This window comes from Dipodomys spectabilis, unplaced genomic scaffold (assembly GCF_019054845.1).
Source record: "Dipodomys spectabilis isolate Male_0828 unplaced genomic scaffold, ASM1905484v1 ptg000231l, whole genome shotgun sequence".
NCBI classification, from domain to species: Eukaryota; Metazoa; Chordata; class Mammalia; order Rodentia; family Heteromyidae; genus Dipodomys; species Dipodomys spectabilis.
This window is the reverse complement of record NW_024870908.1, coordinates 7,016,093-7,029,535: the sequence shown is the minus strand read 5'-3', so window position 1 is coordinate 7,029,535 and position 13,443 is coordinate 7,016,093. Positions and strand designations below refer to the sequence as shown.

Below are 13,443 nucleotides of genomic sequence, written 5' to 3'. Positions count from 1 at the left end.
CCAGTCCGTGGGTGTCCCCGGTCAGCCCCGTGTCGCCGCTCCTGGCTTGGGCGCCATCTCTGCCCCTCATCCAGGTTGGGTATGTGTCTGTGTTCTGTTCGGAACCTCGGGAACATAGGTCTCTAAGCAAAGGCTCCCGTCCCCCACAGGTTTCCAAGCCCGAGACCAGCTCTTCCGGCCCGTGGGCCCTGGCCAAGCCCCCCACTGCCACCAGCATGTCTCAGGGGCACTCACGGCCTAGTGGTAGCAGGGCATGGACAACTTGAGAACAGCTGATCCGTGTTTACTCTCTGCCCCCGTCTCCTGTCTCAGAAACCCTGGCTGAACTTTTGGGATTGGTTGTGTGTGTGTCAGTTGTGGGGCATGAACTTGGACTGGGTGCTGCCCCTGAGCTCTAGCACTTGAGCTACACTCCCACAGCCTCTTTCCTCCCTTTAAAGTCTGTTTTTCAAAATCAGGTGTGCTGCTTTTGTTCAGGGACCTCAGACTTTGATCCTCCTACTTTGGCTTCCCTAATAACTATTTACAGGGATGCACCACTGGGCCAGCTGCAATTGTGTGTGTGTGTGTGTGTGTCATAGGGCTTGAACTCAGGGCCTAGGCACTGTCTCTGGGCTTTTTTGCTAAAGGCTGGTGCTTTACCACTTTGAGCCACAGCTCCATTTCCAGTTTTTCTGATGGTTAATTGGAGACAATCAGGGACTTTCCTGCCTGAGCTGGATTTGAACCATGATTCTCAGATTTTCAGCCTCCTGAGTAGCTAGCATTACAGTTGTGAGTCACCAGTGCAATCATTCTTTATGCCAAAATTTCTATCTGCACATGAGCATTGTAATTTTTAGCTCCTAATTGGTAGAGTGCTTACATATTTGGAGCTTTGATTCACAGTACCAGACAAATGTAAAACATCTCATTAGGAATAGCATGGAACTTGAGAGTGCATGGTTCAGTGTAGAGCTCCGGCCCTGCAGCCCCTCGGCCCCTCCGCCCACTCGTTGAAGCGGGCAAAAAGAAGAGCCCACCCCAGGGCATCCCTTCCGGCGAGCCGGGGGTGGGCTCTGCGGCTCTGACCAGCCCTGGCACTGTGTTTTCAGGGACCGGAGGGGCAGAGACCGGAAGGAGAAGCGGCGGAAACCAAGGCCGGAGCCACTCCACACCCAGACCCCAGCCCATCCTTCCATGTGCCTGGGTACCGACGCGCCTGGCTCCGCTGCCTTGTGATTGGCCAGCACTAGAAGTTCTCCCCGCTCATTGGCCACCAGTGGACGCACTACTTTTCAGGACGCTGATGTCTATCACGGCGCATGCGCCGCGCCGTTTCCCGGCGACCCTCGCGAGAACTTCCGGTACCTGGAGCTGGCGGCGGAAGTGGGAGCGCTTAGCCCGCGGTGGGCGTGTGTCCCGGGGGGCGGGGACCGGCGTGGCGGCCCCGAGCGTTCGGAAGTGAGAGGCTGAGCTCCGCGCGGCCGGGGCGGGCGGCCCGAGGCCGCAGGCGTGCTCTCTGCTGGAGGGGCGCATGCCGCGGGTCCCGGGCGGCCTTCCCCGCCCGCGCCGCCCCTCACCCCCTCGCGGGCCAGGCTGCCCGGGACCGCGCGGGGCTCCGGTGAGGCCCGGGGCTCCGCCAGGGGACGGCCGCGGCCGCTGGAGGACGCCCGGGGGGCCTGCGAAGCACGGCGGCGCGCAGACGGCGCTCAGGGCGTGGGAGAGAAGCCCGGACGCTGCCCGGACGGCGCGTCCCACCGCGGGAGCCCACGTAGTGCGTGCAGCAAGGCCTCCTCTATGTGAACACACACACCAGGCACACATTTCCCCCATTTTCATTAAAAGCGCAGGAAGTCAGGTGGGTGGCTCAAGCCTGTAATCCTTGCTATAACCTGGGAGGCAGAGATGGGGTGGGGGTGGGGGGATCGCGCTTAGAGGGCAGAATAGTTCAGGAAAATCTCCATGTCAGCCAATGGCTGGGTCAGGCTGTCATGCACAGTGACAAGAGAAAGTACGAGTAAGAAGACCACAGTTTGGGCATGAAGGAGAGAGATCCTACTCTGAAAATATTCAAGGCAAAAGGGGTTGAAGGGGCTGGGAAGGTGGCTCAGGGGTAGAGCGCTTGCCTCGCATGCATGAGGCCCTGGGTTCAATCCCTCAGCACCACATAAGCAGAAAAAGCTGGAAGTGGTGCTGTGTTTCAAGTGGTAGAGCGCTGGCCTTGAGCTGAAGAGCTGAGTGACAGTGCCCAGGCCCCGAGTTCAGGCCCCACGACTGGCAAAAAAAAAGGGGCCAGGGGAGTTTGAAGGCATGACTCAAATGTTAGAGCATTTTCCTAGCAGGCTAGAAGCCCTGAGTTCAATGTTGAATCCCATTGACAGTAGCAAAAGAAAAGAGAAGTTTTACATGTTTGTGTTCTTTAAATTTCTTGTTTCTTATTTTGGTGTTTATGTTATTTTTTTAACTGTTGAAACAACTAAAAGTATTTCACAAATTTGGACAGATGTTTTGGAATTCAGAGGTTTTCAAGTTTGAGAAAAATATGGTATATCAACACTTCCAGAGGCATTTGAGGACCTCAGTAATCAAACACAATACTTAAAAAACTTTAGGTTGGCTCAAATGAAAGAGCTACTACCTGATAAGAGTAAGGTCCTGAGTTCAAAACCCAATTGGTTCTGCCAAAAAAATTAATTGAAACATAATGTACACATAGAAATACATAATTATATCTTGAGTCTTTACAAACTAAGCAAATACTTATATTTTTACCTTAAAACATAAGAACGTTTGCATTACTCTAAATGGAGGTTAAGGATACTCATCCATAGGTTTGAATGAGATTTGGATTTCAGACTTGGGGATATGAGTCCTGGGCCTCTCTTAGCAGGACAGACAGTCATAGAATAGGCATTATGATAAACACCTACACAGGGGGCTGGGAAGGTGGCTCAGTGGTAGAGTGCTTGCCTTGATTGCCTGAGGCCCTGGGTTCGATTCCTCAGCACCACATAAGCAAAAAGAAAAAAGCCAGAAGTGGTGCTGTGGCTCAAGTGGTAGAGCGCTAGCCTTGAGCTGAAGAGCTGAGGGACAGCGCCCAGGCCCAGAGTTCAAGCCCCACGGCCAACCAAAAAAAAAAACCTACACAGGTTTCACGGCCATGAAAAGACAGGTGCTAGAGTCCCTGCCTGTCCCTTCAGACTGAAGCTTGCTTGTGTATTCCATCCCTTCCCCAAACTGCCATTTTGTTCTTTCCCAGGAGTGCAAGTCCTGATGCCAGCTTGGCTACCACTGAAAGGGTCAGCTCTGGAGCCCAGGCTGAGGCCAGCCAGCCCTGAGCCTTAGGCCGGGGAATGGCATCCCTCCAGGGGTCCCAGGACCAGGCCTCTGGGGAGGGAGAAGGACTTGTGATTGTGAAGGTGGAAGATTCCTCCTGGGAGCAGGTATCTGCCCAGCCAGAGGACAGCAGGGATTTGGAGGCCTGCCGCCAGCGCTTTCGTCAGTTCTGTTATGAGGATGTGGGAAGGCCGCACGAGGCCTTCAGCCAGCTCTGGGAACTGTGCTGCCGCTGGCTGCGGCCTGAACTGCACTCCAAGGAGCAGATCCTGGAGCTGCTGGTGCTGGAGCAGTTCCTGACAGTGCTGCCCAAGGAGATCCAGACTCGGGTGCAGGGACAGCACCCGGGCAGCGGCGAGGAAGCTGTTGCCTTGGTGGAGGACCTGCAGAAGCAGCCAGTGAAAGCCTGGCCACAGGTGAGAGGTCCCTTCTGTAGCTGGCAGCTCTTAGAGGGTACCTGGGTTGGAGAGAGATGTCAGCGGGAGGCTCACGGGTCCAGGAGACAGAGCCTGAGGGAGTATGCACAGAAGCATTTGTGGAAGTTTAGTCCAACCTAAATGCAGTTTCTTTTGGGTGGCTCATGGGGGTAAACGTAGTTCCACAAAGGAGGTGTTAGCTCCACAGATGTTCTGCAAATGTTTATTCATGTTCTGCTCTAGGCCAGACCTTGGGGATACAGTGATATGCTTGAGACTGCCAGAAGGGTATGAGAAGGTAAAAGCCCAAAGGGGTATAGAGTCCTGGCCCTTGGCAGGGGAGTCTCCCATTTCTTCCTTGCTAAGTTGCTATGATGCTGGCCTTTGGGCACTGGTGCTTGCCTTGTGATTGATCACAAGTTGTCTTTGGGCACATAGTTCTACATGGTATCATATTCTTCTCCGGTCTTTCTTGGGGCTCCATATTGACCCCCCGCACACCCCCACTTCCTAAGGTAGGCCTCCTTCCCAGGGACTGAACTCACTCCCCCCATCCGTTCTCAGTGCTGATGTCCATGCTGTGTTCCCTGCACAGGATGTGTGCTCAGAGGAGCTGGGGCCTGAAGTTGCAGTCCAGAGATCCCGGCCTAAGAGGCTCCCCCTGGTGGTGGGGGTGCAGAGCCAGCCACCTGTACCCTGGGAGCCGTGCCGCCACAGTAAGCGTCTGCCTTTCAGGCAAAGCGTGTCTGCTCTGTGATGCTGTCACACGAGAGTGTGTGTGTGTGTGTGTGTGTGTGTGTGTGTGTATTCAAGTCCGTGTACAGGGGAAGCTCTGAATCTCAGTCCCAGGCCTGGGCTGGCCTCTGTGAGGCTCCATTCTTTTCTTTCAGCCCAGCTTCCTGCTCACCTTAAAGAGGGAAGCGGCAGAGAGGGGACCAATGCCCATGTGAGTTTGCCGTCGCGGTCTTCTGAGGCTGTCTGGTTGTCTGCATAGTACGGGCCTTACTTTCATCCAGCCCATCCTGTCCTGACCACGGCTGCTAGGATCCCAGAGCCAGGCGGCTGAGCCGGGTCTTCTCTCCTCATCCCAGGGACCTGTGGCCTTGGGAGACATCCCTTTCTTTTTCTCCCAAGAAGAATGGGGCTCCCTGGATCCAGCTCAGAGAGATCTTTTCTGGGACATAAAGCAGGAGAGCTCCAGGAACACTGTTCTAGGTAAGTGGGTCCAAGGGGGCTCCCATGCTGTGGCGGTCCCGTCTGCCCTGAGCCTCTGCTAGGCCTCTGAGAATCCAGTGGTGCTCAGCTTCCTGTCCCTATGTGTGTATTATGTGATGAGTGCTGTGCTGTGCCAACCCTGAGCGCAGTCTTGTGAGGGCGCGTTCTCATTCAGTCCTGACAACCTGGTCTGACTGGCGCTGTCTCTCAGCCATCTGAGACCTGGGCCAGGGGACCGAGGTGGTACTCATCAGGGTCGAGGGACCACTCGGCCCATCAGCTGGCTGCTTCCCACCTTTTGGGGTTCCTCTCTAAGCCTAGCACATTCTCAGCAGCATTTGGGATCATTGTGGGTCATTTTGATTTTTTTGGTTTTTTGCAGTTGTAGGATTTGAACTCAGGGCCTGGGGGCTGTCCCTGAGCTATTTTTGCTCAAAGCTACTGCTCTACCACTTTAGAGCCACAGCACCACATCTGTTGTTGTTTTTTGAGTGGTTCATTGAAGATAAGAGTCTCACAGGGACTTTTCTGCCTGGGCTGGCTTTGAACTGGGATCCTCAGATCTCAGCCTCTGGAGTAGCTAGGATTCCAGGTGTGAGCCTCTGGCTCTCTGCTTGGGATTAGCTTACTTACCCAGCCACGGCAGGCTGGGTTCCCTCCCCATCCAGGGCCTTGTGTTCTTGAGTTGGAGAGCTGGGACCGGTGCCGTGGGTGCAGCCATGACATCTTGGTGGCTCTGTGTTGGCCAGTGAGAGTTGGGACAGTTTATAGCCTGCCAGATGGGCTGGGAACTGGCCATAGTCATACTTAGCAGCCAGCACCTCCGCAGGCAGGAACAGCTGGACTCCCCAAGTTTACCCAAACTGTTCCCACACCCACTTTTCAGCTTTCAGCCTTACCCCTCAAGAGAGCAGGCTCCTCTTGAGGAGGGGAGCAGGCCGGAGCCCTACCTCAAGGCCAGGAAACTTTCCCAAGTTGCCTTTCTTTCTGACCTCAGTTGTGACCCCAGAACCAAGCGGGACTGAGGAGGTTCCCTGCCCTTTCCAGATTTGGGGCTCAAAAGCTTGAGTGTGGAGACTGGGCTGGCCGAGGTGGCCATGGCCCTTCCTGCCCCGGCAGGTGGAGGAGCAGGCGGCCAAGCGGCTGTGTCCTGGAGTCCTGAGGATGTGGAGACCTGGGAGAGCGAGAACCGGCCCGGCACAGCCCTGGCCAGGCCGCCCCTCTGCAGGCGCCAGTTCCGGGACCTGGCGTCGGAGAAACCGCACAGCTGCGGGCAGTGCGGGAAGCGCTTCCGCTGGGGCTCAGACCTCGTCCGCCACCAGCGCACGCACACCGGTGAGAAGCCGCACAAGTGTCCGGCCTGTGACAAGAGCTTCCGCAGCTCCTCCGACCTGGTGCGCCACCAGGGCGTGCACACAGGCCAGAAGCCCTTCTCCTGCGCCCAGTGCGGCAAGAGCTTCAGCCGCAGCGCCTACCTGGCTGACCACTGGCGCATCCACACCGGCGAGAAGCCCTTCGGCTGCAGCGACTGCGGCAAGAGCTTTTCGCTGCGCTCCTACCTGCTGGACCACCGGCGGGTGCACACCGGCGAGCGGCCCTTCGGCTGCGCCGAGTGTGACAAGAGCTTCAAACAGCGTGCACACCTCATCGCCCACCAGAGCCTCCATGCCAAGACAGCCCAGCCGGTGGGGTGAGCTGCCCTGCCCGTGGACACCGCGCCTTGCTGCGATTCTGGCCACAGCTGCTCCCCAGGGAGTTTGCCACCTGTCTTTGTCCATCACCTGGGCACCTGTGGGAGGGACCCCAGTGGGCCCCACCCCCCATCGGGGCGCAGGAACACAGCCACCCACCTGCGATGGTGCTTTCCCCTTTCTGCTCACGGTTTCCGGGGGCCTCAGCACTTTCCTGAGGCAGGAGTGAGAGGAGAGAGGCAGGACCCAGAGGTTCCTCCAGGCACCCCTGGCCTCACCTGGCCCAAGGCTTTGTTCCCTGCCCTCCGCCCCTCACCCTGTGCCTGCCAGCGAGGGAGGGCACCGACCGGCCTCGGCCCCCAAGACAGGAGAATGTGGGTCCCAGGTGCAGCCACGGGGCCTCCCGTCCCCTTCTAGGCCGTGAACAGTCTGTCATAGCCCAGGAAGCTGCCTGCTCTGAGCCCTGAAAGCCCCCACCTGCCGTCTAGAGGTGGCAGAGGTGGTTGTGGTGACAGGAGGTGGACCGCGGAGGTGTGGCCCAGCCAAAAGATGCCAGCACTGAGTCAGCACTCGGAGGCTGAGTCCTCACGCAATGCTTTCTGCCCTGTACCGAGTGCGGAGTTCAGCCCAGTGGGCCTTGAATAAACGTGGGAATGTCACTCCAGCTGGTTGGTTCTTTAGGTGTCTGCTGGTGGAGTGTGTGTGTGTGTGTGTGTGAGTCTGTGTCTGTGTCTGTGTCTCCAGGCCTCCTGGTCTTGGTTGTTCACTGGGTAGAGCCACTTCTCGGGCTGGCAGGTGGGCTGGGTTCCAGTTTCCAGCCATGAATCCTGAGACTGGTCATCATTTGTCAGCCAGTACCAACCCTGGTCTGGACAGGAGACTGGGAGTAGACTAGGCCCGGTGGGGGGTTCAGGTCTCCTCTGCCACCCCCCTGGTGAAAGGTCAGAGCTGCTGACTGGGCTCTGTAGTGTGACACTCCAGCTTCTAAGCTGCCCTGTGCCCAGGGCTCTTAGAGGAGAGACCAGTGAACATGAACTCTGCCCCTGCTTGCTGGCGGCTCCACATCTGGCCACCCCACCCACCTCACCCCGCCTGGGTCCGGCCATGGCCCACACAGAGCTACGAGCTGATCCTGGTCTGGCCCCAAGGTCTGAAGGTCTGTGGGGCAGCTGGGCGGAATGAGCCCTCCAATCATGTGGCCACGGTGGCAGGTGGACAGCCAGGTTGGGGGGGGCGAGGAGCTGTGGGTCTTCAGATCACCCTGCCCTCCACGATACTTGACATCCGACTGCTGGTCAAATAAGGCCAGCAATAGCCATGGTTCACTCACGCTGCTGTCGGGAGCGCAGGACCGCGGCGGGCCCTGCGGGCTGGGGCGGGGCTGTGCCGGGAGCCAGGAGGCCAGCAGGCCCGGGAAGCGGGGCTTCGGAGGAGCGAGGGAGAGGTGCCCGCTCCTCTTGGGAGGCTCGTTCTGCAGGGAGGCGCGGCTAACCCCGCTGCGGTGGGTGGACGCAGCTGGCCCGGCCGGGGGCCTTACAAGACAGCCAGCCGGGGCTGTCCGTCCCGGTGCCCGCGGACCCCGCAGGGCCCTGCAGCCCCGACCGGGGCGGAACCGGGTCCCTCAGCCCTCGGGCGCGCGTGCGCGGTGGCGAGCAATGAACGCCTGCGGACCCTGCGCACAGGCGCAGTGCCCCGTCACTGTGCGCATGCGCATCACAGCGCACGGCGCACCGCGCGCAGGCGCCGAAATGAGCTTTATGAACAAAAAGCTCCAAAAAGGGCCGGTGCAGGGCCGCGTGGCCTAATGGATAAGGCGTCTGATTCCGGATCAGAAGATTGGGGGTTCGAGTCCCTTCGTGGTCGGTGCTACTTATCTTTTCCTGATCCTGCTAAAGGTTTTCCTGCATCTGGGTTTGCTCGGTGCGTGCGTGCGGGTGAGACGCGGGGAAGCCAGTGCGTGTGCGCACCTGCAGCCCGCGCTCCACACCGGATGCGGCGCCGAGCCCAGACACCTGGCTCTCCCCGGACAGAGCCCAGGCCCTGAGAGCTGACAGACAGACGTGGTGTGGGTTGCTTGGTGGGGTGCAGTCAAGAATGAATGCATTGCCGGGCGCCCGTGGCTCACGCCTGTCGTCCTAGCTACTCAGGAGGCTGAGATCTGAGGATCACGGTTCAAAGCCAGCCCGAGCAGGAAAGTCCGCGAGACTCTTATCGCTAATAAACCACTGGAAAACCGGAAGTGGCGCTGTGGCTCAAGTGGCAGAGCGCTCGCCTTGAGCTGAGGAGCGCAGGGGCGGCGCCGAGACCCCGGGTTCGAGCCCCACTCCTGCAGAGAATTCACTTGTGATGTTATTTGTACCATATTGGGGATTGATGCTCAAGATAGGCGAATGTATTAGCTTTTTTTTTTTTTAAGGCCTGGCAATGAGAGAGAGCTGGGAAAGAGAGGAAAGAGCTAGAAAAGAGCAGAGAGAGGGGTAAGAACAGTAGCACTCACGTGGTATTCAGGTATTCAGTAGACCTGCTGGGACCAGGCAAGGTTGGCACTCCACGTGGCTGGGAAAGAGAGAGGAAAGAGCTAGAGCAGAGAGAGCTAGAAAAGAAGAGCAAGAGCAAGAGAGCTAGAAAAGAAGAGCAAGAGCAAGAGAGCTAGAAGAGCAAGAGCTTTTTTTTTTTTTTTTTTTTGAATGTATTAGCTTTTATCTGCATGTTGCAAAAAAAAAAAAATACAAAGAGGAATCTAACAGACCACTTAGATGTAGACAATGGAAGTGTTGGCATTCACCTGGGAAAAAGATCGGAGGAGTTCTGGGGAACGACCCGGGCGCAGAGAGCAGCCCCGGGCCCGGGCCCGGCCCCGACCCTTTCTCCCTTAATGTGAGGTGTCAGTGGTTTTAAGGGAGGGTAAATATAAACAAGAACGCCATGAATTTAACAGAGGGAAAGTGGAGCTCATAGGGCTTGAACCCAGAACCCTGAAGCCCTGGACCCAGCTGACTGCATGCACCTGGTCATTTGGGGAAACATTCACCACAAAGCCGGTATATCCTGTCCCTGCACCACAAACACTGGCTGTCCCAGTATTAAAGGGTTCATCAGCTTGGGAAAGGATTCCAGAAAGTTCAGGGAACTGTAAAACAAAAGAGAAAAAAAAAGAAGAAGAAAGAAAAACTGCAAGGAGTCCCATGGGAAACCACACAGAGCTACATAAGAGATTGGTTCAAGACCTGCTTGGCTACTCCCCTGTCAGCCCCAGTGGCCTAATGGATAAGGCATTGGCCTCCTAAGCCAGGGATTGTGGGTTCGAGTCCCACCTGGGGTAAGAGTGGTTGCATTTTAAGCTTCTTTGGAAACAAATCAGGAATACTCCAATCAAATACTAGAAGAATAAACCCAACAGAGTAAATGAGTTTCAGCCTTCACAAGACTTCCTGTATCCAGTGCACTACTGAAGCTGTGCTGTCAAGAGATGTTACACGAACATGGGACACGTACCTATTCAGTTTTAGAGTGTGTGTGAAGTACCACTATTGTATGATATACCCTAAAAAATGAATAGACCTTGTTTTGGGTGCAGGTATGGATAGGTGAACATGCTCCAAATACTTTACTTAAGTATGAAAATAGAACTATAAAACCAGATAAAAGAATTTTGAAACAGGGGAAGGCGGATGGCGAGGAGAGGAGGAGGGGGAGGGGGAGGGGGAGGGGGAGGAGGAGGGGGGAGGAGGGAGAGGAGGAGGAAGGGGAGGGGGGAAGAGGGGGGGGAGGAGGGGGGAAGAGGGGGAGGAGGAGGGGGAGGAGACGGGAAAGTGATGGGGGGTGAATTCATGGGGATACATTGTATTTAAATACAGAACTGTCACGAGGTAAACTCCAATAAAACTGCCTGTTCTCATTTTCCTTAAATCCTTAAAAATAAAAGCGCATCCATTCTACTGGACGCGAATTGTATAGTGGGCCTGTACACTTTCATACGTCCTTTTAGAGACATACGATTACCAGGCGATTAGATGACATGACCCCGGGTTTGCTTTAACATGCTGGGCTGGGGCTGGGGCCGGGGCTGGGGCCGGGGCTGGGGCTGGGGCTGGGCCTGGGGCCGGGGCTGGGGCCGGGGCCGGGGCTGGGGCTGGGCCTGGGGCCGGGGCTGGGGCTGGGTCCGGGGCTGGAGCCGGGGCTGGAGCTGGAGCTGGAGCTGGGCCTGGAGCTGGAGCCGGGGCTGGGGCTGGGGCTGGGCCCGGGGCTGGGGCTGGGCCTGGAGCTGGAGCTGGGGCTGGAGCTGGGCCTGGAGCTGGAGCCGGGGCTGGAGCTGGGCCTGGAGCTGGAGCCGGGGCTGGAGCTGGGCCTGGAGCTGGAGCCGGGGCCGGGGCCGGGGCCGGGGCCGGGGCTGGGTCGGGGCCGGGGCCGGGGCCGGGGCCGGGGCCGGGGCCGGGGCCGGGGTCGGGGCCGGGGCCGGGGCCGGGGCCGGGGTCGGGGCCGGGGCCGGGGTCGGGGCCGGGGCCGGGGCCGGGGCCGGGGCCGGGGCTGGGTCGGGGCCGGGGCCGGAGCCGGGGCCGGGGCTGGGGCCAGGGCTGGGGCTGGGTCCGGGGCTGGGGCTGGGGCTGGAGCTGGAGCTGGAGCCGGGGCTGGGGCTGGGGCTGGAGCTGGAGCCGGGGCTGGGGCTGGGCCGGGGCTGGGGCTGGGCCGGGGCTGTGGCCGGGGCTGGGGCTGGGCTGGGCCTGGGGCTGGGGCTGGGCTGGGCCTGGGGCTGGGGCTGGGCTGGGGCTCACTCGGCCGGCCCTGTCGAGGCGCCAGAGCCGCTGCGTTTACCCGCAGAATCAGTGTCCCGCAGCCGGCGTCGGGGGTCTGGGCGGCCCCTCGCGGCTCCGGGGAGCCGGGGGTCTGGGGCGAGGAGATGACGCCGAGCCGCCGGCCGAGGCTGAGGGACGGGCTCGGGGAGCGTGCTCCGCGCGGGATCCACAGTGCTGGGGGGACTCAAGCCCGGGGCGCCGGCTGAGGCCGGGGCGGGGCGCTGCGGGAGCCCCGCGGGGCCCCGCGCCCTCCCGAGGGTGTCCTCGGGGTCCCGGCCTTGGTTCCGGGCTGAGGTCCGAGGTGAGCCCCGTGCGTACGCCGGGCCGCCGGGCCTGCTCCAGAACTCGGGGTTGGCGGGGCTCCCTCGCGAGGAGGAACCTCCTTCCCGGGGCTCCCCGCGGACTCCCCGCCCCCGGAACTCCGGGCCGCGCGCGGGGCAGACGGGGCCGGGCCGGGCGGGGCCTCGGGGCCCGGCCTCCAAGGCCCGGCGTCTGGGCGCCACGTCCCGGCGGCTCGTTGGTCTAGGGGTATGATTCTCGCTTTGGGTGCGAGAGGTCCCGGGTTCAAATCCCGGACGAGCCCCATCCGCTTTTGTTTTGAAGCAGGGCGCGGCGCACGGCCCCAGCGCGTCCCAGCCGGAGGTCCGGACGCGAAGTGCGGGGGGCCGCGGGGACGGGGCTGCGGGGGGCGTCGGGCCCGATCTCGGCCCCGGCCCCGCGCGTGCCCGGCCCGGGGCGATCGATGCCCGCCGCGGAGAGGCGCCGCTGTGCTGGCCACGGGTCGGGCGCGGGCCGGCGGCGCCCGGCTGCGGGGCGCGGCCCGGCGAGGACGCGCGGCCCCGGCCCCGGCCCCGGCCCCGCGCACGGGGCGGAGGCGGCGGGCCCGAGCCCTGCCCGGCGGCGGCCTAGGCACCGCGAGCCTCTTCCTGAGCTCCGGGCGGCCCCCTCGTGCCTCCGAGCCGCACCCCGAACACGTCGGTGCCCTGCCCGGCCCCCTGCGTGGGACCGCGGGGCCCCAGCTCGGGGCCGGGCTTTCTCTCGCGGCGCCGCGGTGGCCTCCCCTGGCCGCCGGCGCCCCGTCCTTCGCCCCGACGCGTCCTCCGCTCGGCGCCTGCGTTCTGGCCTGGCCGCGGCCGCCTCCCCGCCGCCGGCTCGGCCGAGGCCCCGTTCGTCCTCACAGGCCGGCGGCCGGCACCCGCACGTCTGGCTCGGCCCCGGCCCCTTCTGCCGCGTGGGTGCGGTTCCCGCGGGCCTGGGGTCGCCGGGAGACAGCCCGGGAGAGGCCGGGCCCGACCCGCACGGGCCCAGGCCGGGTCTGGCCGGACTCAGAGGAGGCGTCGGGGCGGTGGAAGTGGACGAAGAGGCAAGGCCAGCTCCTGGGTGTCCGCTTTGTGCGCTCCACAGAGCGCACACACGCGCGCACACATGCACGCTGTCCAGCACACTGTATACACACGCACTGTACACACACGCACACGCGCGCACACACATGCGCACACACACACTACACGCACAGATGCACGCACGCACAGGCGCGCACACACACGCACACGCGCACACACGCGCGCACAAGCACACACACGCACACATGCACGCACACACGCACACACATGCACACTACACACGCGCGCGCGCACTACACACTGTACACACTATACACACGCTGCATACAGGCACACTGTGTACACATTCACACACTGTGTACACACTATACACACGCACACACTGTACACGCGCACACACGCGCGCACACTGTATACACACGCGGCACACGCACACACTGTGTGCACACGCACACACTGTGTACACGCACACACACTGTGTACACCCACTGCACACACGCACGCACACTATGTACACACTGCACACACGCACGCACACTTTACTTTCCCAGCTGCTGCTCGGCCCCCCGCAAGAGGCTCTCCCGGCCGGGGAAGGGCGGCCGGGCCTGGGAGAGCGAGGGAGACGCGGCCGCTTTCCGTCTGTGGGGATTTCAGGTCGAGCCTGATC

General features: G+C 60.6%; 1 protein-coding gene and 3 non-coding genes across 4 annotated transcripts; all 4 read left to right on the top strand.

Annotated features, from left to right (window-relative positions):
• The first annotated feature begins 1,652 nt into the window (after window positions 1-1,652).
• Znf213 (zinc finger protein 213) lies at window positions 1,653-7,299 on the top strand. The gene is made up of 6 exons (XM_042698434.1): window positions 1,653-1,840; window positions 3,242-3,734; window positions 4,330-4,450; window positions 4,625-4,680; window positions 4,826-4,949; window positions 5,997-7,299. Exons 2-6 carry the CDS (start codon window positions 3,336-3,338, stop codon window positions 6,641-6,643), a joined length of 1,347 nt encoding a protein of 448 aa, XP_042554368.1. The 5' UTR covers window positions 1,653-1,840; window positions 3,242-3,335; the 3' UTR covers window positions 6,644-7,299.
• Window positions 7,300-8,430: 1,131 nt separating this feature from the next.
• Trnar-ccg lies at window positions 8,431-8,503 on the top strand. Its single transcript has one exon. It is a non-coding gene; the product is annotated as a tRNA-Arg (tRNA).
• Window positions 8,504-9,889: 1,386 nt separating this feature from the next.
• Trnar-ccu lies at window positions 9,890-9,962 on the top strand. Its single transcript has one exon. It is a non-coding gene; the product is annotated as a tRNA-Arg (tRNA).
• A 1,982-nt stretch (window positions 9,963-11,944) lies between these two features.
• On the top strand, window positions 11,945-12,016 carry Trnap-ugg. Its single transcript has one exon. It is a non-coding gene; the product is annotated as a tRNA-Pro (tRNA).
• The last annotated feature ends 1,427 nt before the right edge of the window (window positions 12,017-13,443 follow it).